General features: G+C 48.1%; 6 protein-coding genes across 6 annotated transcripts; 4 read left to right on the top strand and 2 right to left on the bottom strand.

Annotated features, from left to right (window-relative positions):
* Window positions 1-1,449: 1,449 nt before the first annotated feature.
* Window positions 1,450-5,353, top strand: DFJ58DRAFT_716465 (uncharacterized protein; the record flags this gene model as incomplete). The annotated part of the gene is made up of 14 exons (XM_041384221.1): window positions 1,450-1,648; window positions 2,019-2,368; window positions 2,419-2,541; window positions 2,569-2,641; window positions 2,680-2,879; window positions 2,931-3,127; window positions 3,184-3,385; window positions 3,793-3,851; window positions 3,899-3,995; window positions 4,043-4,222; window positions 4,276-4,485; window positions 4,540-4,854; window positions 4,911-5,022; window positions 5,049-5,353. The coding sequence occupies 14 exons, from the start codon at window positions 1,450-1,452 to the stop codon at window positions 5,351-5,353; spliced, it is 2,622 nt and encodes an 873-aa protein (XP_041243759.1).
* A 5,714-nt stretch (window positions 5,354-11,067) lies between these two features.
* On the top strand, window positions 11,068-12,233 carry DFJ58DRAFT_660751 (uncharacterized protein; the record flags this gene model as incomplete). The annotated part of the gene is made up of 3 exons (XM_041382169.1): window positions 11,068-11,395; window positions 11,457-11,618; window positions 11,674-12,233. 3 exons carry the CDS (start codon window positions 11,068-11,070, stop codon window positions 12,231-12,233), a joined length of 1,050 nt encoding a protein of 349 aa, XP_041243758.1.
* A 240-nt stretch (window positions 12,234-12,473) lies between these two features.
* DFJ58DRAFT_728119 (uncharacterized protein) lies at window positions 12,474-14,999 on the top strand (the record flags this gene model as incomplete). Its single annotated transcript, XM_041385555.1, has 3 exons — window positions 12,474-12,776; window positions 12,829-13,137; window positions 14,658-14,999. 3 exons carry the CDS (start codon window positions 12,474-12,476, stop codon window positions 14,997-14,999), a joined length of 954 nt encoding a protein of 317 aa, XP_041243757.1.
* Window positions 15,000-15,490: 491 nt separating this feature from the next.
* On the bottom strand, window positions 15,491-17,393 carry DFJ58DRAFT_728118 (uncharacterized protein; the record flags this gene model as incomplete). The annotated part of the gene is made up of 7 exons (XM_041385554.1): window positions 15,491-16,119; window positions 16,178-16,406; window positions 16,470-16,642; window positions 16,720-16,957; window positions 17,011-17,198; window positions 17,257-17,310; window positions 17,366-17,393. The coding sequence occupies 7 exons, from the start codon at window positions 17,391-17,393 to the stop codon at window positions 15,491-15,493; spliced, it is 1,539 nt and encodes a 512-aa protein (XP_041243756.1).
* Window positions 17,394-18,113: 720 nt separating this feature from the next.
* Window positions 18,114-20,720, bottom strand: DFJ58DRAFT_789313 (glycoside hydrolase family 5 protein). Its single transcript, XM_041390200.1, is given in 12 exon segments — window positions 18,114-18,333; window positions 18,382-18,568; window positions 18,626-18,691; window positions 18,720-18,844; window positions 18,897-19,119; window positions 19,168-19,406; window positions 19,459-19,575; window positions 19,628-19,790; window positions 19,843-20,073; window positions 20,136-20,263; window positions 20,316-20,627; window positions 20,641-20,720. The coding sequence occupies 11 exon segments, from the start codon at window positions 20,453-20,455 to the stop codon at window positions 18,270-18,272; spliced, it is 1,683 nt and encodes a 560-aa protein (XP_041243755.1). The 5' UTR covers window positions 20,456-20,627; window positions 20,641-20,720; the 3' UTR covers window positions 18,114-18,269.
* A 636-nt stretch (window positions 20,721-21,356) lies between these two features.
* On the top strand, window positions 21,357-23,274 carry DFJ58DRAFT_789305 (uncharacterized protein). Its single transcript, XM_041390199.1, has one exon. It carries the CDS (start codon window positions 21,551-21,553, stop codon window positions 23,147-23,149), a length of 1,599 nt encoding a protein of 532 aa, XP_041243754.1. The 5' UTR covers window positions 21,357-21,550; the 3' UTR covers window positions 23,150-23,274.
* The last annotated feature ends 960 nt before the right edge of the window (window positions 23,275-24,234 follow it).

Raw genomic sequence — 24,234 nt, 5'->3', positions numbered from 1 at the left:
GGAGTATCCCAGACATATCACTCTGACTCACCACGTATCACTGTAATTCACATAACTTTCCGTAATCTGCGTACTGTCGCATCATTATCCCTGAAGAACCCTAAGTACTGCATTAAGCCAGTTAACGGGCACATTGTTCCTGAGATTCCCGAATATCTCACCCCTTTTTTTAGTCATTGGTAAATTTGCTCAAGGAGAACACAATCTATATTTGCGCCCCCACGAACAACCACGTTATCAACCGTTGGTATTTGTCTGAACCGTTGACCGTGGAGGATAAGTGAAATTTGGTGTTTTTATTGCCTTTCACATCCTAGTAAGACAGTGTGGGTTCATGTTTCATGCCGATCTTCATATCATAGCTGAAGTTGCAGCTCTGCTCGTCACGTAAAAGTGCAGCTAGATTACGTGGCTTTGAGGACAATATCAATCCTGACGGGTCAGCTCAGCACTTGAGCAAGAAGACTATTGATGTTGATTTTAGAAAAAAACAGGAATGACGAGGGGGTGCAGTTTCTTGCTTTTGGGTTGTACACAAACTGAAGAAGTTCTGAAGCTTCCTTGGAGCTGTATGCACTCGGTTCTTCCTGGGCTGTGTCAAGCCGCATTCTTTCCTGGTGCTTTATTTCTTCTATCTAAATGGTGAGTACTGAAAAGAAGGATATGACTTTTCCTCGCACTGACATCACTCAGGTACAAGCGAAGAGAGCTTGGCCAAGGAACAGCAATATAAAGCTGTGGTCAGTTTCTTTCAATATTAAATTTGATGCACCCAACCTTGGTTGTATAGGTATCATGATCGGTAATGCCTTTGGGTCACTCTTGGCATCAGCCATCCTGGACAACATGGATGGAGTCATGGGCCTCACTGCTTGGAGGTAGGTGGTGTTATTTTCCTGTCGATCTGGTTCTTAGCATCACTCGTAAGATGGCTGTTTTACACTGAAGGTTCTATGACAATTTGCATTGCAATATGCGCCATATTCATCCTTCCTGACTTCCCTACCATTACCACATTGCGTTCCTGGCTCACAGCCAAAGAACAGATTGGAAAGTCTGGTGGCTTGTGCTTGCAATGACGCTCTTGAATGTCTTGCTTTCATTCAACACCTTTTTCCCAATGTTGAGTGCAATGCTAGGCTACAATTCAGCTGTGTCATTGTTGCTTTGTTCCCCACCTTGGGTGTTTGCTACGCATGTGGCATTTTCTATGTCAAGGTAAACAATCTTCTGGTCCATGTTTGAACCATCACTGACATCATGTCGGAAAAAGTTACATGCCATTGTAATGCTGCCGGCTTACGACTTGGGTCATGTGCATTAAAAGGTACATTACAAGTGCCTTTCAAGGGCGGCTGAGGTCATCACAAGCGTGAGATTGTCTTATGAAATGATATCGATAAACAATAATGTTCATCGATTGTACAGTATTGCATCGTCGCTATCAGCATGGGTCCCTCTCGCACTCATCGAAGCAAATACAACTTCTCAGAAGAAACTCTGACAGGGCAGCTTTCATGCCTGCATTGTAGCAAGAAGTTCAAGACCCAAGGCTTCAAGAAGCACGAAGCAAGCTGCAAGAAGCAGAAGGACACCAAGGCAGAACGAGCAGAGTTTGCCCTTCAATATGCACGAGATCAGAGGAGAGGTGAGTCCTCTGCTACCCATTCTTGATGGTTTCCTTTGACAATATTGAGGTATGCAGCTCGGCAGCAGGCTTACACTGACATGGGCATGATAACGCCCAGCGCTGGCCCATCGCGATCAGTCGCTGGGATTCAGAACGCGCCCCCTGCGATCAAAGATCATGGTCCTCTAGGTATGTCTCGCATATTCTTTGCGTGTCCCTACAATGCCAACTGACACTAGCTGACTCTGTGTTGCCAGCAGATAACCCAAACGCTGGTGATTTCGAAGCTTACGATGGCAACTTCGAAGGTGCTGGTAGCCTAGGTAAGCGTGCACCATATTCACCTGTATCGCTTACTGATTCTTTTGCATAGCCAACAGCCAGTGAGGTTCTGTTGAACCGCAACCTGCAATACCTCCTCCACAACCCATTGAATTCAAAACGGTCTATCATCCTTCTGCTCGTCGTGAACCGCTCCTTCAAACATTTGAGGAGTTTGGCGTCAATACACACCCTGAGGAAGAGCTTCCCGTAGATGAAGAGCCCTGGCGTCCTTTCTGTTCCCGTGGTGACTTCGAGTTTGCGGAGATCGCACTCAATGCCGCCCTCAACAAGTCACACATTGACGGGCTCCTTGCGCTTATTGGCCGCATATCGAGAGGGGAGAGCCGAGTCACTTTTAAAAATGACATTGAGCTGCGCAAAGCTTGGGAACACGCAACGGCTCAGGTGACGCCGGTATGTCATTAATTAATCTCACATTTTGTATGATATATGTTGTGAATTAGTTTGTAAAACACGACATCACCGTTCCTTATAAGAAAGAACAACGAGTATATGAGACCCACGCGCTGCCTCTGTGGGACTGGGCCCTTGATTTGCTAGCTAATCCGCTGCTTGCTCCGCATTTTGTCTGGGACGCATAACAAGTTTTCAAGCATAACGGCAGGGAGTTTGAACGCTTTTACAACGAGCCGTGGACGGGTGATCGATGGTGGGACATACAGGCATGTAATATCTATTTAATGTTACTATCCACTCTCACTCAGCATCAACAAACCAGAGTCGCCTTCCAAATGACATTAAGGCTGCTCCGTTCTGCTTCATCCTGTATGCGGACAAGACAAGACTGTCGTCTCATGGTACAGTAAAGGGATATCCTGTCGTGGTCCATTGCACGAATTTGCCAGTTGGCATACGAAACGGAGAGGGTATTGGTGGTGGCCGTGTTGTCGGGTGGTTGCCAATCGTACGTCAACATTCTGATTGAATCTTCTGACGTGACTCATTATAGTTGCAGGTATCTGAAGATGCAGACGAAGAAGGCAAGCCAGGGTTCGTAAACCTCAAGCGCGTCGTATGGCACGAGGCATTCTTAAAGCTGTTGGAACTGGTCGCACAATACTCAAAGTCTGGCTATTCACATACTTGCTATGACAAGATCGCGCGCTGGCTGTTTCCCATTATTCTGATACTATCTGCTGATTATGAAGAACAGTAAGTTCTGTATTCTTACACACAGTGTCCGCAATCTGATATCAGACTGTTTCTAGATGCATGATGTCTCTCATTCGCGGCCACCATAGCAAATGTCCCTGTCCGGTATGTCTTGTACCACTCGAGGAACTTAGCGAGCTATCAAAGACATTTGCATTTAGATCAGTGGAAGAAGCAATAGCTGCACTCAATGTTTACAAGGTCAGCAAAGCTCAAGGCGAGGAACTTCTCAAGGCATTAGGATTGCGCACTGTCATGGTAAGTCAGCAGTGATATTCACTCTCTCGTTTCGCCTCCGCTTGCTTGTAAATTACAGGTTCAAGCAGAGTAGCTTCCAGACTGCCGCTCTTGCTGTTTTAAAGCAGAGGGATGCTCGCGCACTGGACCTCAATCCTTTTAGACTGCCGCTCTCGCTGTTTTAAAGCAGAGGGATGCTCGCGCACTGGACCTCCGGCAAGATTCCCCATAGTTCTGTGTTTTAGTTATCTGATAATTCTCCTCTTCCTGCCCATCTCCTTCATATCTCGTTATCCCATACAATTCTGATCTTTGCTAATACATCAACAGAATGTTTTCTGGCTCATTTCCCACTCTGATCCTCATCAAGCCATCAGTTTTGACCGCCTTCATGCCCTCATCTTGGCATGTGGAGGCACCTACTCGAGGAGTTGAAGAAAATCCTCAAAGCACTTGGACGTGATGAAGAGTCAAAGGTTGAGAAACAGTAAGTCATTCACATCGCGATTCTCATCAACTCATGACCTTTGGTAGGGTTGCTAGTTTCCCTCGATGGCGCAATCTTAATCATTTCAGCACCGTCATCCACATCACCTTCAGTGATGGTAACAAGATGCAAGATCTATCCAAGGTACGTATCATGAGGCTTTTGGCTTTCTAATACTGATTGCTGCGCAGCAAGTCTTTTATTCTGCAGTAAACGTCTTCAACCAGAGGACGAGCCCAGAAGGGTACAAACTTCTCCGCGTTATTAGCAGCTATCTGCAATTGGACAGCTATATCGGTCTCGACGTGCATACATCAAGCACGCTGGCAGCAATTGATGCTGAACTACTCATTTTTGATAGCGCACTCAAGGTAAATGTTTTGTTCATTCACTTTTTAAATAGATTGTTGATCACACATTCTAGGACTACATCGAATGCGCTCTCAATTCTCCCATCGAGGGTCTTAAGCTTGACTGGGACTTTCCAAAGGCGCATCTCTGGAAGCACGCAACTAGGGACATCCGAATGAAGGGTGTAGTACGCAACTACAGCACCCGTCCGAATGAGAAGCTTCATGGCCCCCTCAAAGAGGCCTACGAGCACCAGTCGAATGGAAAGGATGTCGCTGACCAGGTATGTTTCTAACATCATAGTATCTGATGTTCGCTCATGTAAAGACCTCGTTAGATACTCCGTGTTGACAAGCGCAAATTTGCAGTCAAAATGTTGAGAGCACACGTGGACGTACTTGACGACCGGCGCACATTGGCAGAAGAGGGCAATGATGACGATGAAGTCCCGAATCCCGTTGCTTTCGAGGGGCACATCAAACTTGGTTCGACACAACAGCCCGTAGCCATCCAAGACATCGAGAACCACAGCGGCCAATTGGATCAGGCGTTTCAAGGCTTTCATAAGAAGTTTTCTGACTTTATCAACAACTCATTACCGACGTACGGATATCGACTGGAGAGATGGGTTACCATACCCACAAACTTCTTGGTGAGTTGATCTTGTTTTGTAAATGTCTTGTACTGATTTATGTATTTCTGAACTAGATTTGCGAACATCGATATCTCAAAGTTCACTACGAGTCTTCCGTCGACTGGAAGCAAACTACCAACTACCTCCGATGCACTCCAAGCTTCCATGGGCACCTGCGCTATGACTGTGCACTTATAAAATCACTCAGGAAGTATCGGTCTTTGTTCGCCTTGTTTTTATATTCAGTTGTCAGCTTCTGGATGTTGGTTCCTTCGAGTTTGCACTGGTTCAGCCATTCACTGCTGGCATTGGTGCTTCTCGCAGGTTGGACCGTGATCTACGACTTACTCGTGTCAAAGCCGTCCCAAGGGCAAGTTCAATCTTCATTCCAGTCCAGTCTTTCATTTGTGGCGCTGTTTGTTTCCCTGATCCTGATCACCGAGATGAATTCCTCGTGGTCGACCACATTGATAGTGACATGTTTGTGCGCATGAAGTCACGTCCAGCACGCCAGTGACGAGCTCCAATGTCTTGTCCATTTCACTTCCACCTCTAGCACCCTGAATCAGAACTACAATGTCCAGATATGTACGTGGATCTCTCTTTTCTTAACATCACCTCGTCTGACTGCACTCTGATTCAGCTCCACTCTCCCATATCTCCAACGACACAGCCATCTCCTCTTCCCGCACCATGACGTCAGGCAGCGTTCTACAAACAGCGCTCTGTTATCTGGAAGCTATCCGCACCAAGGTCCCAGAGTTGGTCTCACGGGAGAAGGGTTGCCCTGGGTCCACTTGCGAAAGGGAATCAGCTGAACGTATTGTCCAGGGTGAGGTCAGCACATTTTGCGCTGGCCTTGATGGATCTACCTCTTCTTCGCAAATGTCGGCAGGCAATCAATGGCTTGCTGGACACTATTCCGTCAACCCTCTTACACTTGAGGCCGAATCCACATTCGCAGAGCCGGTATTCGACGCAGAAAAAAGTGTCTCTGCACCAATACTCAGCTCCGCTCTCCCATATCTCCAACGACACAGCCATCTCCTCTGCCCACACCATGCACTGCTCAGCTCCGCTCTCCCACATCTACAAGTTGATGCAGGGTCTGGAGCTCGCCAAAACACTCCTTTGTCGAGAAAATCTTAAGCGCGACTACACACAGCAAATGCTACAGGTTTGGGACAAGCACTTTGAGTTTGCCGAGCTCAAGCGCAAATTTCCCTCGTTGGGTACTAACTGCTACTGCGAACGCAAGCATGGGCTTAGGCACAGGCAGGGGTGAAATCATCGAAATCATCGGCAAAGTTCGATGTGCCGTTCCTCGCTAACCGACCCTCCAAACACCTCCAACACCCCTCCCCCCCCGAAACGCCTTCTCAGAGGACGAAGAGCTTTCATTCGACAAAGAAAGAGTAGCAAAGAAACCCAAAAGGAACGTGACCACGGGTATGAGGACGTGGTGGAGGTAGGACTACATGCAGTACATTCTTCAAGCGCTTACCTGTTTGTTTTAGAATGCTTATCAACACCCAACATTTCCTTTCCACGACTGTCACCAGTCTATGTACTGATATTCATGCAGGCGCATGTCAAAGCGATGCAACCGCCATCTGCCATTCCGCAAATGCGCATCTCATCAAACGGTGCCATGCGTCCTCCGGTTGTTGGGAATATTGCATCCCCGAGTTCGCCTACTGTAGTGCAGCAGCAGCCCTCACCCCCTTGCGCCGCTTCCACGAACGGAGTCAATGGAAACCATGCTGGCACTCCTACGTCAGATGGCGATTCAGTCAGGCTGATCGCTGCACCAAACGGCATTGCTGCCAATAATACTGCAACACTTAATGGCACAGCACATCAATCCACAGACGTGCAGATGTCTCCCCTGCTGATCCTTCCCAGTCCAATCAGGCCGGCTCACCAGCGCGTCCCAAGGCCGAATCCCAGCATGTTCCGGTATCTGTCCCACTGTAAGTCCAAATTGTCGTGTTTTTCTATCTTAACTACACTAATAATACATGTCATAATAGCCATGGTATGGACACTGCCCTCGTGGTAGACTGACTCCTAGTTGGACCGATATCAGGGTGAGTCATTAGTCATTTGATAGTAATCGGTACTTAAGTCAAACGACCTGCAGCTTTTATTACATGTCGACTTTGCCAAGGCTGAACTAAACATGCCGCATGTCAACAGCAAGGACGGCAAGACACTGCGGAGCAACTGGCCCTGTGCAGGGTCACGTCTTTATAACATGGAACCAGGCAAGTGAAATTGTTGTGCCTCATCTCCACTGTTCAGACTTAACTTTCTTGTGTCTTAGTTTCATTGTCATGCCCCAGGCTGGAGATTCCTCAGATGACTTCGCAGCAGAACTCGATGCTATTGAGGATACTGAGTCCAAATCTGGAAATGATGAGCAAGACAACGAGTTTGATGCACGGAGCGAACTCGACACCCTGAGGACAGTCTTGACAATTCCTCAGCCTGACGCGCCCATGCACGAAGTCCGCAAGGTGAGTTTACTCATGCTGCCATTCTCTTGGTTCGGTTGATGTAGCAGTTGAATCTCTAGGCACTAGAACTGGCGCAACAAGCTTATACTGCGGTTCAGTCTGAGTTGCGCACTCTCAAGAAAGACCATGCGATGCTTCAGGCTGCTATCCCTGCACGCAGCCGAAACCGAGTCCTTAAGAAGACATCAACCATCGACAATGACATTACCCGTGCGGGCAAGATGTACGCCATGCTCAACTACTTTTGGGTCATGAGCGGGCTCTTTCCGACAAAACCCCAGCCAGACGTTGATCCACGCAGCGATACGCGTTGGTCTTCGCCTGAAGCGAAGCTCAATGGTGCAATGGCCGAGCTATATCAGTGCATTCCCAAGGCTTTGCATAAACCGATGGAGACCTACCCACAGTTTGGATCAGTGGTATGTCCGATTCTCCCTCTGTCTGCGCATCAACCCTTACGCATGAGATACTCTAGTTTCGCACTGCGGTTAGTTCCGAGAGGTCAAACATACTGCATAGTCTCAAGGACTGCGCTGGTCTTATCTTCTCTACTTTAAAACTCGACCCGACTGTCTTCACTGACGAGCCTGCCAAAAAGAAGGAGAATGCGCAACTTCTCACTCTTTTAAAGAAGGATGTCGGTGCAGAAAAGTATACACGTCTAGCCCCCGTTCTGTTCATGGATCCTTCTGCTCTCGTTCCAGACGACTTCCTCAAAACACCAGTCATGGCCAAGGTGCGCGACGTTTTCAGCTGCTGTCGAGCAGTACATTAATACTAACTCCATCCCTCAGATCATCCGAGTCGAAATCTTCGGGAAGGCTTCACTGTCTGGGAAGACCAAAGGACATCTGAAGGCCAGGGGTCAGCGTTGGTCTACTGCAGTGTGTCACGGAAGGTCTGATTGCAGGTGCTGCTATTGTGGTGAGTGCATTAGTATAATCTTCGAACTTTTGCATGCATGCTGATCTCGTCTCGTTCTCAGGCGCGTTTTTTGTTAACGCATGATCAAGAGCTCACCGCAACCGGACCAGCCACGAAAATTGACTATGCACAAGACTTTGATTTTTACTTGGAGTGACTATTCAAGCGCAGCCCATGGGCTACGAGTGTGATCAACTATTACAACCAGGAGGTTTTCGGCACGAGCTCAGTCCTAGCTACTAGTGGTACTGCTACTCTACCCCCTGCTTCCCAACCTCACACCTGGGAAGACAACTTCTTACAGCAGTTAGAAGATCCTGCCTCCGCACCACAACTTCCGTCATCGGCATCTTCACACATTACTTATGCTCCGACATCTATGTCTATCAGCAATCCAGGAGGGCCTGCCACCACCACGCAACTCCAACTCGAAGTTGACATTGGTCAGCTGTTGCTCGATGCCGCTAGAACTGACTTGCCACCATCCGCATCTTCTGGCAAGGGTGGTAGGGTGTCTGCAGCTCAACGTCGAGCTATTGCTCAGGCTGCTCAGACTCCCGTGGACTCAGACGTGGTCCCTGTCATTCCTTTGGCTCCTCCTCCAGTAGTCAAGGGTGTTACACGCAATGGTGGTGCCAAAACGACAGCGAGGAAGGCGTCAGGGAGAAAGTAGTTACTTAAATTTGTTGATCTTGTCACCCTCTGATTTGTTTACCTACACAACGGAGTTTTTGCACCATGCAAGTTGATTTACCTGACTACCATATTGCACGCTGATGCGTCTCACAGCTATTAATTCTCGGATGCCCCACCCAACAGCACATTGCGCACCTCTTGATTCAGCCGCATTCTAAGTCATCCCAATTAGGGTAGTATAATCACAAGGCCAAACAAGTTGAGCTTTTTTCTTATCAACACTTCCATTAAGACTTCTTTCATTTCAACCATTTCCTCCTTTGAACAGACGTCGTCATCAGCTCCGAAAATTCCTTCGTCGACTACTGTAACATGCATCCGCTCGCACTGCATCAATTAATGCCACCCTTCAACATCATGGTAAGTTTTACTACTATTCTTATTATGCTGGATACCAACATAATTCTATCTTCCTTAGGACCGTCTTCCCAATAATACTCCCATTCACCTCACACATCCGCTCACACTCAGCTTCACCACTCTCGCACTGGTCCAGGATACCAACATAATTCTACCTTCCTTAGGACCGTCTTCCTACTCCCATTCACCTCACACATCTGCTCGCACTCAGCTTCACCACTCTGCTGGATACCATTGGCAACATAATTCTATCTTCCTTACCACTCGCACTCAGCTTCACTAATAATCTTGCACTGGATAGTACCAACATCGTTCTATTACCTTCCTTACCGCTGAATACTCTTTCCGCTCGCACTTGTTTTTTTTTTTGTTATTATTATTACTATTACCATTATTAATATTAATATTAATTGGGAATTCCAGCGAGAGCATCGAAATACAAGCGACGAGTCTTGAAATTGTCTGAATTTGCCTTGCTACCCTTTACAATGCTTACACTATCATTTCATGGCCTTAAAATGTAAGGCTCATCCCGCATTACCCAGGATCATTACAATGCCTTAACATAATTTGGACAGGCATTATAAGTGCCTTGAAATTTTATCATACACCATTAACATGCATTGTAAGTGTGCCGTGTGAAAAGGTCCCTTAAAATGTCTTAAATTGAATTCGAAGGCACGCGGGAAATTTCCGACACATGTAGAGACATTCTGATGCGACAGGTGAACATTTTGGTCACATTGCGATACCTTTACTCATTAGGATTGCGGGGTTCATGATGGCTATGGCGACTATGAACACTGCAGTTAGATACCTCATTGTGATGTTTCCCTCTTGCTCTGTTCATTGACATACTGAAACTGTTTTACAGATTCCTGATGGCTCAGTCTTATATGATGTTTGTTGTGTACTGGGCATGGGTTAGCAACTCTATTCCCCGTCCAGCATCAAAGTGGGCCATAGCCCTTACATTCATCAACGCATTCTCATCGCTAGGAAATATTGCTGGCTCAAGTGAGCTGCGATCTCGATGTACCTCCCGCTCTCAGTATGTACGTGTTCACTTTCACTTCCAGGCCAACCTGCAACTCATTCCTCCTGCCCCCTCCAACCCAACCTCCTCAGAACTCCATGCCACCATCTCACTACTGGCCATCCATGAACATTCACTGCTGCTCCTGCTTCCACTAATCTGCTGTTCCATGAAGCCCTTGCTGGCTGCCCTGCCCTCAATCTCTCCATCTTCGCCTCTCTGCGGGCATCCTGTATCCTGCAGTCATGTGTAAGACTGCAATATTGCTAATTCAACTTAGCATTCGAAATAATGGAGAAATCAGCTGTCACTCACATCGGGTTGGGGGCCCATCACAATCATGTGTTTGGATATGTGATAGGTGATTTCAGACATAGTGTAGTTGTTGTAGAATCGAATCTGATCGATAGCGCATAGTGCACATCGTTACTCTTTTGGGTTCATACCTATGAATTTATTAATACATGTATTCTAATTTAGCACACAAACTTATCTATATATTCTAATTTTAAACTAAGTTTGAGCTGGCTTAAAGGCCTAGAAACACAGAATATCAGGGAATTGGCAGATTCCGGGACCATCCGGCTGGGTGTGGCCGGGTCCGCCTGGGTCTGTCCGGGCCCTGCGTCATTCAGATTTGGAAGTGATTCAATTCGATCATTCAATTCACCTTGGTGGTAACACTACTAGAACAACATGACAGTGTTTAATTGTTTACTGTGCCATCTTGAACAAGAGCCAGGCACAATCAGTAACACCTCGCTCACTTCTCTTTTCCAGTTTGTCACTCTTGCAACCCTGCTTAAAAATGACATCATCCTTGTGGAGCCTTCCTTGAGTCCAACTTCAGACCCACCATTTGTTCTATCACCTGCAGTCACCATGTTTCTTAGCACAGGCTGTTCAATCTCTCCAGCTGAAGTCAATGATGCATGGTCCCTCCTCAAGGATGTCATCTGGAGTGGAGGGATCACTGTCAATGTGGGACAGCTATGGGAGACACATGGCACTCAAAGGGGTGTAGGTATGTTCATTTGATTGTGTTGTCACCTCTGTTTCTTTATCTAATGATGGGATGGTCCCAGCTGAGTATCTGCTCTATCCTCCTAGCCACTCATTCCTTCATCCCAACTGCCAATGTCGCGCAAAGGGCATGACTCTCAAGAAGGCTGCTCAAACCTATGTGGTGTTGTTCACGCTGACGAAAGGCCCGTGCATTGCAAAATCTGTTCATCTCTACTGTCAAAGTAAGCTGCACTCTTGCTTTGAGTCGTTACTTTGGTCATTGACAAGGTTGACTAGCTTGCGGAATTGATTACCACCACAATTACAGTGTGTTTAAAGGAGAGCGCACCTATTACGAGCATCAACCAGATAGTGTTCAGGCTGCGGATCATGTGTTCATTGAGAAGAGTGTAGTCAAGCTCTTTAGGACTGCAATGGATTTCTCATGGTATGCTATATACCACACTCTTGATCTCTCCCATCTGACTATAAATCTTGGTTGCATTCAGGACTTCAGCTATGAACTGGCAAAGTTGTATAACCTTTGCCTCTCATGTGGTAAGCAGGCACCTGCAGACTATAAAGTCAAGTTTGAGCTCTCTGTAGAGCATGTTTGGGATGGCTATGTAATCACTTCACTGCTGGAGGACTGTGAACGTCGCATGAGCACCCTCATTGCTCCCCACATTGGTGAACAGCGGGACCGATTCACAGAGGCCATGATCACAAGGAACTGCCACATTCAGCTCTATGGCTATGAGCAGGTCCATCACCACTACTGCAATAGATGCACAAGCATGTATGAAGATGAGCAAGGTGTCGGTGAGTGTCATAGTTTCGAGGCTACATGGGACTAACTGGTAAGATATATACAGTCACACATAAAGTGTCTGTTGTCATTGTCGACGGTGTCACTGTCAGCCATCCATGCTGTGCAGTTTATAACTGCCACATCCCACTGTCTAACAACCACCATCACTTTTGTCCTCTACACTCTGGTCAAAATGACAAGTGTGTGATCATTGGCTGTGACCTGTCTGTTGTACGTGGCCAATGCACTTGCTCAATACTGGAACATCATCAAGTTGAGGATACTCATGAGCTGCGCGGACAATCCAGATTCCAGCTTCAGGAGCGCCTTGCTCGTGCCAGAACCACCATTGCTACCAACACATCTCTCACAGATGATCCACTGGATGAAGAAGAGTATGAGTTCGATGAGAACACCAGGAGAGCACTTCCTGCTACCCGCTTTGTCCCAGGATAAACCTGGAAGGAAGAAGTTCAAGGCAGTCTTTGGCTGCTGGCACACACACAATGAGCAGTTAATTGTTGCTCTGTGTGGTATGATTATTGCTCAAAGGACCTTCTTTGGAGCGGAGGGAGTAGCCAGCGTCAAGGTATGTATCGTCATTCTATGACCATTTCTTCAACTCTCATGGTTATCTGCAGCAATTCATCAAAGAAGTCTATGCAGGCGAAGACGCTGTCAAGCCAAACCACATATTCTTCGACAACAACTGCACCCTTGCAAAAATGGTGATGGGCGACCCTTTCTTTGACAACATTGGCTTGTCCGTCAACATTTTTCATTTCAAATGCAAGCATTCACAGACCGACACATTCTGCCAGGAGAATTTCAACCCAGAAGCACTCCCTGAGCTCCATAGCGATGACAGGAAGGGTTGGTGGTTCAATTCCTCTGTGGCAGAACAAACAAACAATTGGTTCGGCAAGTATCACCCCATCACTCGTGAAATGGTAGCTCACAAATTCAACTTCTTTTGTGATGAGTTGATCTTACGGAGGAATCATTGGATGCAGGAGAAGCTGGGCAAGGATGGACACAACCCACGCATATGGCCATGTCAGCAAGTGTTTGAATAGCATGTAGGATACAATAACCATGTACATTACCATTCTAATAGACACCTTCTCGTCGCTCATCTCGCATGGTCAATATGTCTCATGTGGATCGCCTCTTTCATGCCGCAGACGACTTTCAAGTCAATCGCATTGGCCACTGATCGCTGTGGTGAAAGAAATAGTAGTCAGCTAGATATACCAACTAACTTACTAAATCCTAATGGGTGCGAGTGCAGTACGTCGACCCAAGGGGACTGCTATTGAAGCACTTCCTTCAAATAGTGCGAGGGAAGAGAAAGGAAGAAACTAAGATCTAAGACCTGAGATATCTGACCGACCAAAGGTCCGAGTCCGAGAATGTCCGACATGATATGGGATACCGATGGTACACCCGATGCGAGACACCGATGAGGGACACTAACACGAGATACCGATGAAGGACACCGATGTGGGATACCGATGCAAGGTGAGGAGTCCGATGCCGATGAGCGGCAGGTAAGTCTAAGTTGAGGTAAGGAGAGTCTAGGTATAACTAGGTATGACGAGGTATGACTAGGTACGGGTTGCTGATGTAAGACTACCGGTAGTGGTCCAGATCTCACAAGGCCTAGGTAAAGAAACCTTAGATAGAGTGCACTTAGAGCGGTCAAGGCACGTCCGATGATAAAAGCAAGGGGGATCAATTGCACAATCAAAGACTAACTAAGGTGACTCCTACAACAGTACCAGGTATGTCCAAGGAAGGGAAGTAAGGGATAATACGAAACTTGAGTCCTATTTATCTAACTGCGTGAATGTCTGGAATCGCACAGGCAAGAGTAATAGCAAAATGCGAGGTGCTCAGGTCAATATGTAATAAGGCTCGTGAGTGCTGCAACCATGGGAATACATGTAATAACGCCTGCTGTTCGTTCAGTAATGGTAAAATAAGCTTAAAACGCACCAATGGAGATAGGTGGACATGGGCAGGACATGGGAGGATTCGGTACCGATGGGACGGAATGGTTGGCCAAAGTGCGCGATGGCCGGTCCGATGAGCAAGGGACGGTATAGACAACCCTGGCTCTTCTGCGAGAGACCGAGACCATGGATCTGCATCGGCCGAGTCAGGCATAGACCAGTGTGACATGGATGAGTCAAGTGAGTCGAGACTTTGCGAGGAAGTGGTGTATGGATGCGATGTGGACTTCTAGGCTGCTTGACTCCTATAGCGAAATGGGGTTCTGCGAGGCTAGCCCGAGCTTGAACACCACATCGTGTCTGGGGTCAGCCAGCTCTGGGACCAAGTAGTTATTTTCATCTTTGCTCTTGCATCAACCTCACGGTTTCTCATAGTTTTGTCTGTATGTTGGTCAGAGAGGAACCTTGTTAACGCACCACACCTCATCAGTTTCTTTTTGAACTTTGTTCTGCAGAACCGCATTCTCCCAAAAGCCTCTCATGAACATGGCATCCGCCATGCCCTTGATATTGTGGAGCTCGCGAAGGAGCTGCCCTTGACATACAAGATCGGGCAGGCGTTACCCAATGTGTTCAGTGATGGCTGCAAGGAGTGCTTTGGCCGGAAAGGCAGGATCAAATGTCCCTGGATCAGTTCCTTCCTCAAAGGTGCCACTCGCTCAGCTTACTCTGTTGAGTTGGACAATCATGATGATGACGAAGGTACTTTGCAGGTATGCAAATCTAATCTAGAGGAACAACGCGAGGAGAGAGACATGACAGTGATTGATTATGAGACACAAAACTATGGGAACTAAAGGGGGATGAGTGTAGGCTATAGGCAATGTGAACAAAACTAAAGGGAAATGAAATCATGCCTACTTGCGCGGTTGTCTTGCCCTCTTCATGAAGGAAGTCCAGCTTCCTTTCTCTGTTCGGCCATAACCAATGAAACATTGGTGAAGTGATGCGTTGGGCCCAAAGTCCCACACCTTGCGGTTGTCATAAAATGTCGATGCTTTGAACAGTACACCAAAGTGGCCAATGAATGCATCTGCCACACTGCATTGTCCATCAACTGCCCTTTGACAAGCATTGAAACCCCAAGAGATGTCAACCACATAAAGTCAATAGGCCAGATTGCGACTTTCTTGACAACGATGGCATCATGGCTTGATGATCTGCATGAAAGAAGACTTCCCGAATCCTCCTTCTTCACGATCGGTGTGGAGTGCATTGACGAAATAGATGATGAGAGCGAATGGGAGTCAGAGGCATAGGAAAGATTGAATGAGTCAGCAGAAGGAAGTCATTTGCGGTGTGGTAAACAGCAGGGAGCCTGAGGAAGCGGAGAATGGTGCCGCTTGGCTGCATGGACAGGTTTCATCATGTCATCCTCATCACTATCTGTCAATGACAAGATAGATGAAAAGTGCTGCTTGATTGGTGGTTCTAATGGGTGGTGCTTGATTGGTTGAGCTGGCAAGTCATTAGGCACTTCATGCTTCTTGTCTGATGAGACTGGTGACAGTGAGGGCATATGAGAGCGAGGTTTGCAAACATGTGGTGCAGGATTGGTAGGAGGTAGAGATGGTGTATGTGAGTTCCATACAAGAGATGCAGCATGCACATACTTCCATTCGCTTGTCAGGTCTGTCATGAGGTTGGCGCTTACTGGGCGCGTCATTCTGTGAAGATGCTGGTCAAAGTCCACACACTCCCTGACACATGCATCTCTCACAAAGAGGATGCCAGCATCGCACTCATGCAGAGTGACCATGTGGCCCACATCAAACCGGGTCCATGTGTTGAGGGCGCGGTTGTATCGCTGGATAGGAGCAATCCTTGCAGGAGCAGGAACATCAGGGTCCTTGGATGTCATGCATAATTTATGGAGGACCAAGAGTGTGAAGTAGAAGTTGGGTAGTTTGAAGCCGTCTTGAAATTCATAAATTATGGGCTCAACACCATTCTGAGTCCATGCGTACACAACAACAGTGTTCTTCTCCCTGAGCGGCAGCCTGTAGACGTTCAAGTTCACGTTGACGCCTTTCTTCATTCATTTCCTCTTCACAAGCATTTTGCTGTGTAAAGATGGCAGGCATCTGCATTGCATAGCGTGGTGCTGCTCGGGCTTTTGGTTGCAACAAGCCAGCGACCATGCATGAAGGAAGCTGCACAGGTTCACTAGCATCTGGCAGCTCAACAGCCCGACCCTTGCCCTTCTGGACTCATGCAGGAGGCTCAGGAACTTCCAATAAAGAGGCCAAGGGTGGGGACAGACGGACGTCCAAGGGTGGGGGGACGTCCAAGTCAGAAGGTGCAGCATCAAGAATCAATGCCGGCTGGGAAGGTGGGGGTGGGGGCATAGGCAGTGGGGGTGGGGGCATAGGCAGTGGGGGTGGGAGCATAGGCAGACATGTTTGAGGCTGATGAGGCATTCGAAGCGCCAACAATGGATCTAACACAACAGCAGCAGTATGTCCTTTGACAGAACAGCCACCCAACAGGCCACAATTCGGCATGCAGCATTCTCACATTGTGCATGGGGGCGCTTCCTGCACATGAGGGCAGCGCATATAACGAGCAATGTGGTATGGCCCAAAACGGCAGGCTGGATGGCAGCAGTTGGGGCTAGTTGAGCTGAGGGCTGGACGACAGCAGTTGGGGCCAGTGGAGCTGAGCCCAGGGTGGGGGAGCTAGAGGGACTGGTTGAACCCCATGCCCAGCAAAAGAAATTGCATGGCACTTGCTGCTCGCCAGCAAATTTCTTGCACTTCGGTGATGGAGTCAGTTCAGTGAACAAGTCCGAGAAAAGATAGCACTTACCACTACTATCCAACGGCCCTCGTTTCCATTCTCATTTGTCTTGCACCATTGCCAAGGAACCTCCTCTTTGCAGTTATTGCACGAGTGTATAAAATCAGGCTGTGGTTGAGCCAATCGAGCGTTGAGAACAGCTTCCCATGATGGTGCACCCTGCGAGGTGGATGGGGCATTCATGGTTGTCAAGAAACCTGGTAATAGGAGGATATCAACAATATTCATCTGGCAGGCACATAGAAATAGACTTACCGATGTTATCGAGTAGCTTGAGGACCACATAAACATTGAGAAACAAATGATACGCTGTGGAATATAGTAGTTAGTATTTGTAAGATACAGGCCATGTTTAGAAACTTACAGGTAGCATAGAGATTGAGAGAACACATACCAGGCAGGCGTCCAAAGGCGTGGTGGCAGTAGTGATTGGTTGAAAGCAAGAGAGATGTCTTGAACCGGACGGATCCGCACTCGGACGGACTCGGAAAATTCCATTTCCCGGATGTCCTCCAGCTCCGCCCACGGCTAAAGCCGGTCACAAGCCGGAGCCGCGGCAACACTACTCTGAACACAATCTCACTCCTCCTCTCAAGTCCTGCATCTCAATAGTACAACATTTTTGTCTCTTAACACCACTCAGTTATCATGTCAGAAAAAATTAGAGTGGTATTAGAAGGCAATGGAAAATCACTAGTAAAATTCCTGATTTTTTTCAATGCATGTGCTCACTTCCCTCTGATGGATTGGCGTGAAAAACACACATTCTGAGCAGTGTTTCACTGCCGCAAGCACTTCTCGTCCATTTTTCATGGAATAAAAAATACAAACAGTAAGCTATGAATCAATCATCCTCTAGAGTCATTGTGCAAAGGAAATGAGTGAAATATGAGTGTGGTACATCATGATGTACAACTCCGAGCCATTTTGCAACACCGGGCCAGAGATAGTACCTCAGTTGTTGTCTCTGGTCTCTCGTCGTCCCACCATCTCTCACAATATTCTCTTCAGCGTGTTCTGTGTGTTAGGTACTTATAATGTCTAGTTGTTGTCTCCCGACACTGAGCGTGTTCTGTCTAACAGGGAGCACAGCAATACTTAATGATGAGCGGTACACATTTGTAAAAACAATTGTACCAGAAGTCCGCACAGATGTCCAAGAAGGGTAACGTGATCTCATCACCAGATTGTACAACAATGTGATACATGTCCACTGATTCCGAGAGCAAGTTATATAGCATTCATTCAAATATGAGGTCAAGTGTCTTTCAGTCCGCGGCAATGGACTGGGACGCGCTCCCAAGGATTTGTTGATCAGTAGTGGAGCCAGTACTGCGAACAGGTCAGTACATGTCAGAATAAAATGGCCGGACCACGAACATAGAGTAACCATCATTGGGGGACTCGCCAGTGGTTTCTTGGGGAGTGGGTGCCTCTCCTGGGCTACTCGGCGTAGGCGATTGTCCAGTGGTAGTAGAGGGGCTAATGGTAGTACCAGGTTCAGCTGTAAGGTTGGTCTGACCCCACTGGTACTGGACTATGCCGTTGAGTCCCGCAGCAATACCAGCTGATCAAAGATTTGTAAGGCCAGAAAAGATACCAAGGGTGATATTGAAGAACGCACTATTAATCCATGACGTGTAAGTACTTGCTTGCTCTTGGCTGGTCACACCATAGCCCGTGGAATTTTCTGGGGAAATAAATTAGCTAAGTGTGACTTGTCGCAGAAGGCTTATCACCATCGGTAGCAAATGGAGCAACCGTAGAGTTAAATGGCACGAAGTAAGGAGCATTGGTTTGCGTGACTAGACCAAAGCCAGTGAGTACCGCAGGTTTCCCGACGCTGAGATAGATATCAGACATTCAGATGCATTGGACAATGACAAGATGCTCACGCAGAAGCACTTTGGGCCTGATTGGTGATCCACTGGGCACCGTTTTGCTCTACACTTTGCCAAGGCGCAACGTTCGAGTCATCAGGACCATATGATTGCTGATCGGGGAATAACTGGAAGGAAGAGAACCCAATATCTGGAATGTTCGAGATGTCTTGACTGTCGACGCCGTATGCACCGTCATACAATGACCCCGTAGTCGAAGTCTGTTGCCTCTTGGTAGCTGTCAAACATAATCAGCCAAGAAACTGCTGCGATACGTTTGACTTACCTGTTGAAACCCACCGCCCTCTTATTCGCACGCCGTCTTCCACCAGAGTCCCCGCGCGTTTCGCAGTTTCCCTGTTGCGGCGTCTCCTCTCAGATCGTTCTCGAAGGATTTGCTCCTTGGTTACGGGTTTTCCTTGACTGCGCTTCTTTTTTCCAAGAGCCGGTGATGGGGCAGGAGGTGCTGGCGATGGGGTCAGAGGGTATAATTTCGGACAATCTGTACACATATATCCTCCGACACTAGATCAGTCGTCAAACAGTGTTCATGGCTATGATCGATATTGTGACATACCCCGAAGAGATGAGGTGGTTTGGATCAATGCTGCGGATGTGCGCAGCTACCGTCGCATGCCAGGTCGTGATCGTTTCAGTCGTGCAGTTAGGAGATGCTGGAAATGTAGAGTTGCATCTGGATAAAGTGTATTAAGCTGAGCAGCTCCGCAATATCAGCCATCACGTACCTGGGGTCATTCGCCAATTCATAACTGAAGACCGATGGACTATTCACGTAGCGGGAGACCACTTGCGTTGTGTAATTCATGAAAGACGTTAATATTGACGGGTTGGTATAGAACTGGTCATGAGTTTGGAGGCCGAATTGTTGAACATATAGATCCATGCCACCTAAAATCATGATCAAAACGATGCAGGGGTTAAGAGTTCGATTAAGACCAACCGTAATTGTTGGATAGATAATTGCGAGGAATGGAGCTGTTCGTGACGGCAGTCGCGTTCGCGAAAGGGTCCCAGTTGTTCGTAAGAGATAGAATGACGTATAGGCCTCGCTGCTCGGCCATTTGAATGACAGTGTCAAGCTTCTGGAGGCCGTTCGGCCCATCGTTGACGGAAACGGTGCCATCCTTGATAAGCTGGAACCAAGTGCCATTCACGGGAATGGTGTCCACATCTGACCGTGATTTATGGCGTCAACGATCATTTGCATCTAAAGGGCAAAACAGTGATAGATACCATTGAATGCCCACAACCTGATGACCTTGATGCCGAGAGCTGATACGTTCCCAAGCGTGTTCCATATATCTTCGTTCGTGTTTAGCGTAGGTAGCCAATAAGCGTTAGTACCGATGTACTTCAATAAACTGATTAAAGATGATTACTACGGGTTCGCATCCAACAGAGATTAATCCATACCTCCCGTTCACCATAAAGTCAGGGCCACTGGTGCTCACAAAGGGACTGGAAGCCCTCTTATAAGTGGGTGACGGAATGGCAGCTACCGCGGAGGCCCAAAGGATGCTGAAAAACAACGACACCCAAGGGAGGAAGTACATGGTAGTGCCTATACACACCAGAGGCAACTCGATAGCAAGTGAGAGAGGCAAGAAACGGAAATGATTTATGCATCGAACTATAAGTAGGGTTGACCTAGGTGAGGGTTATGTACGTGCCTGACGGGAAGGCGCCTGACGCACCGCTCCGAGTAAGAACATCAATGTATCTGACTCGTGTCTGTTTCGAATCGAGCCAGGCGTCAATATTACCGGTGTTCAATTACGGATGAAATAGCGCGTGCGCGTGATGCATTGATGTTGGGAAGAACCACCTGCAGTAAACCGGGAATTTATTGACGCGCGCTGAAAAGTATAGAACACTGGCAGGCGGACAACCAGTCCGAGCCATGGGGGGATACTGGAAGCTGACACGAACGAATAAAAGCTCCGATCAAGGACCTATTAGGTGGCGTGTTCACACCATACCAGTGTTCACAAGCCCGTTGGCAAACGCAGTCACGTTGGACAGATCTAGACCTGCTGCCGTCTGTGATGTTTCGATCCGAGTGGTGTACGGAGATTTGTTGCCACCGCCCTAAGCAAACCTACAAATTAATTTAAACGCATGCTGTAGTCCTACCGACACACGTTTCCTGCAGGCAAATGACGGGAGCACAGTCAAAGCACAGCAATACTTAATGATTAGCGGTTACTAGGTCCGACTGACGTGGTATAGCCCGCTCGCTACCCTTCACTACCTCCCACTTTGCTTGCAGGAACTTTGGTTTTCAATTTCATGTTTGTCCTTGCCAGCCTTGCCAAGTTGCTGGCACCGGAGCGCTTCAGCGAGGTCACGTGAGTGCCGCGCGTGGTTGAGGCTGTGCCACTGGCCCGAAAGGCAGACCCACCCTCTTTAGGAAATTAGTGCTGACTGCGCGACCAGTCACGTGGGACGTCACATGAACACCGACATCATCCTAGTGGTACTCCTTGAAATCCTGAAACTCATGTGGTCTTAACTTTAAGTTTCAGCTTCCCGTACCAATAACGTTGGGCATCGAACGGTCAACTCATTAAGATAGTCATCTGACACGAAGTTCTCACAATTTTCCGAATCTTCTGCTGTTTGTCAAATCTTCAACTACAAACAGTCCAATGCTCAGAACACTAACAAAATTGCCTACTCGTCCGCTGCGTATCTATGCACCCCTGGTACCCAGACATCGTCGGCTCAAATCACAGAGTTCGAGCAATCAACCCACCTCATGGCGAAAAGATGCAGCTGCGGATCAACCCATGCTCATCGAGGACCCCTTCACCCAATCGACATTGTTTACCCTGGACTTTTTCAAGCGCCTGGCCAAATTTTCCCTTGTGGGTGTTTTGGCACTCGGGATCACTGGCTGGACAGTATTCGAGGGTTTACATATGTGGGTAGAGAATGTCGAACTCGCATGCGATCAGGATGGTGAAGTACGCAGGTGGGAGTGGGATCACGAGGCTGAGAAGTGGTCAGGCGGGGACAAGGGTGGGACAGACACGGCACTCGGGTTCAAAGGCAGGCATGCTATTCGTAGCGCTTGGATCGCCGAGAACTGGGGGACGGGCTCAGGAGCGATCATCAGCCGCTCGAACACATTTTCGCGACGAGGCTCCCAGGGTACAGGTAGTCTCGACGTCATAGAGGCTCGCCTGGAGGTCGCCCAAACATTTATGGCCCTTGCCATCAGCATTGCCGAAAGCAACGTGTCGTCCGGAAAATTACGCCCACAAACTATAGGCGAGCTACTCGTCCGCCACGCTTCTATTCTCGAGCGTATGGGGACGAGGGGTGCACTTTTACAGGCCCGGCCCTGGTATGAGCGAGTGTGGGCTGGACTGCCCGCCAAGGGTACGGATGCTGCACGAGTTGCATTAAAACTCGGGGACCTTGACTATCGTCTCGGGGACTTCGACGACGCGCTTGCATGGTGGGCGCGGAGCATTAGCCTCACCCAGGGCACTCAGGAGACAAATCTTTCGGCTCCTGAATTAACACAGACCATCCCCTCATCTCCGTGTGCACAACGCACGCTTGCCTCCACGTTGATATCACTTTCCGCCTACTATTCCACCTCTGGTCACCTTAAGCAAGCGCAGCATGTACAGGAGTCCGGACTCGATCTCCTCCGCTCGATTCCGTCTCCTTCCAGAATTTCAACGGCATCTCCACCACAGGCATTGCATTCACTATTTCTACTTCACCGATCGTCTCTGCTTTCCATTCACCTGGCAGAAGTTCTCTACGCCCTCCGCGCAGCACCCGAACAGTCCATACAATGGCTCACGCGCGCTGCAGAATCATCTGAGCGAGTTGCTCTCGCCCTTGCAGGTCTCCCATTCACCCATCCTGATGCACCAGGCTCGGCAATTCCCCATCCGCCCGCCTCGGAAGCATCCCTAGTCCCAGTGTATACCAAATCGAATGCAATGCGAAAACCAGCTAAAAGCCTCCTCCGCGATGCTCGCCGGACTGCTGCCGAAGCCTGGAATCTCATGGGTATACTGAAAGAAGGCGAGAAAGATGGTGCGGAACGCGCCCTTGAGTGTTATGAACGCGCTCTAGGGTGGGCAGGTATCGCAGCAGATCGTTCTGGCGGCATTGGTGAGCCTGGGGAAGGCACACCAGAAGCAGAGTGGAAAGTGCTTTGGAATAATTATGTTCGTGTGCGCGAAACGACCCGGAAGCAAACGGAGAAGAAAACAATGCCCTAGATTGAATTCGTCATTTGCCGTCCATGGCTGGATATTTCACGCATCTTATCTGCATCGTACTATTCTCAATTAAGATATGTTAAGTATGATGCGCATGGCTCATGATAATCAAGTGACGTTTTTATAATTGGGGTGGCGGAGGCAGTGGGCGGTCAGGCTAGTTCATCTTGGTTCATGCGCTGATTTCTTGAATTGACGCAGGCCGGTATCTAATCGTTATAGCGGCATGGGGCGCCGTCGCATCACCGACTCTTCATTTTCGAATAAGATTGCCCTAATATTGGAGGTTTTCCCTGACCCTGAGGCCAGCTGATGCGGCAGTTCAGCATACCCCAGATTACACGCCCGCCCAGAATAAACGCAAATCTAAGTATATCGGTGTATGCAAACGAATACCGACTATATACTCGGTAGCAATGTTTATTGACCACCCTCATGGCAAGGCACATACTTATGCCGCATCATGCATCATCGATTCATCATTCATTGACACCTACTTATCATCACATGCTCACGACACCTGCAATTGCAGCTGTGCGAGTTCATATGCTCGACATCAATTTCCTGTCGCGGGACATATCCGATGACACCCACGATGTGCTTAAGGTTGCTCCTGCATTACCGACGCCGTGACACATCTTGCTGTCGGATTACTGCTTCTTCTGTTTATCTTCCAGATCGTTAATGAAGCGGCCGCCGCGGGCAATGGGGTGTGTGCAAGCGGCTCGGCTCAATCGGAGTTTTATTACGCGTTATTCTCGACGTTCCCGCCGCGCGCCCACCTCAACGTTGTAATGTCGTCAGCTTCAATTATCACGGCTACAACAATGTATCAAGATGGTACTCTCCCCTCCTATGTAATATGATTAAAAACATAATTAGATAGTGTGTTGACCATTAAGAATTTGTGTGCATTGTACGGTGCTGTGTAATGGGGGACTTAACTGTAACAATTTCTGTGGGGCGCGTATCAGCCTGCTATCACTGTCAGGGGAATCAAAACTTTACGTAAAATCAACAACAGATCAACGTGGTCCGTGGCTTCCGGCCAAATTATGTAATCATTAATCGAGGCGCCTCTGGGT

Source organism: Suillus subalutaceus (assembly GCF_016647625.1).
Source record: "Suillus subalutaceus strain FC151 chromosome Unknown DFJ58scaffold_55, whole genome shotgun sequence".
NCBI lineage: Eukaryota > Fungi > Basidiomycota > Agaricomycetes > Boletales > Suillaceae > Suillus > Suillus subalutaceus.
The sequence above is the reverse complement of the archived record's forward strand: the minus strand, read 5'-3'. Positions and strand labels throughout refer to the sequence as shown.

Excerpts from the sequence above, each read along its gene's own strand:
- DFJ58DRAFT_789313 (XM_041390200.1), bottom strand. The coding sequence starts at position 20,455 with ATGTACTTCCTCCCTTGGGTGTCGTTGTTTTTCAGCATCCTTTGGGCC. Across the intron at positions 20,264-20,315 it reads GACTTTATGGTGAACGGGAG|TTTATTGAAGTACATCGGTA; the intron begins GTATGGATTAAT and ends ATCTTTAATCAG. Across the intron at positions 19,576-19,627 it reads GAATTGGCGAATGACCCCAG|ATGCAACTCTACATTTCCAG; the intron begins GTACGTGATGGC and ends CACTTTATCCAG.
- DFJ58DRAFT_789305 (XM_041390199.1), top strand. The coding sequence starts at position 21,551 with ATGCTCAGAACACTAACAAAATTGCCTACTCGTCCGCTGCGTATCTAT.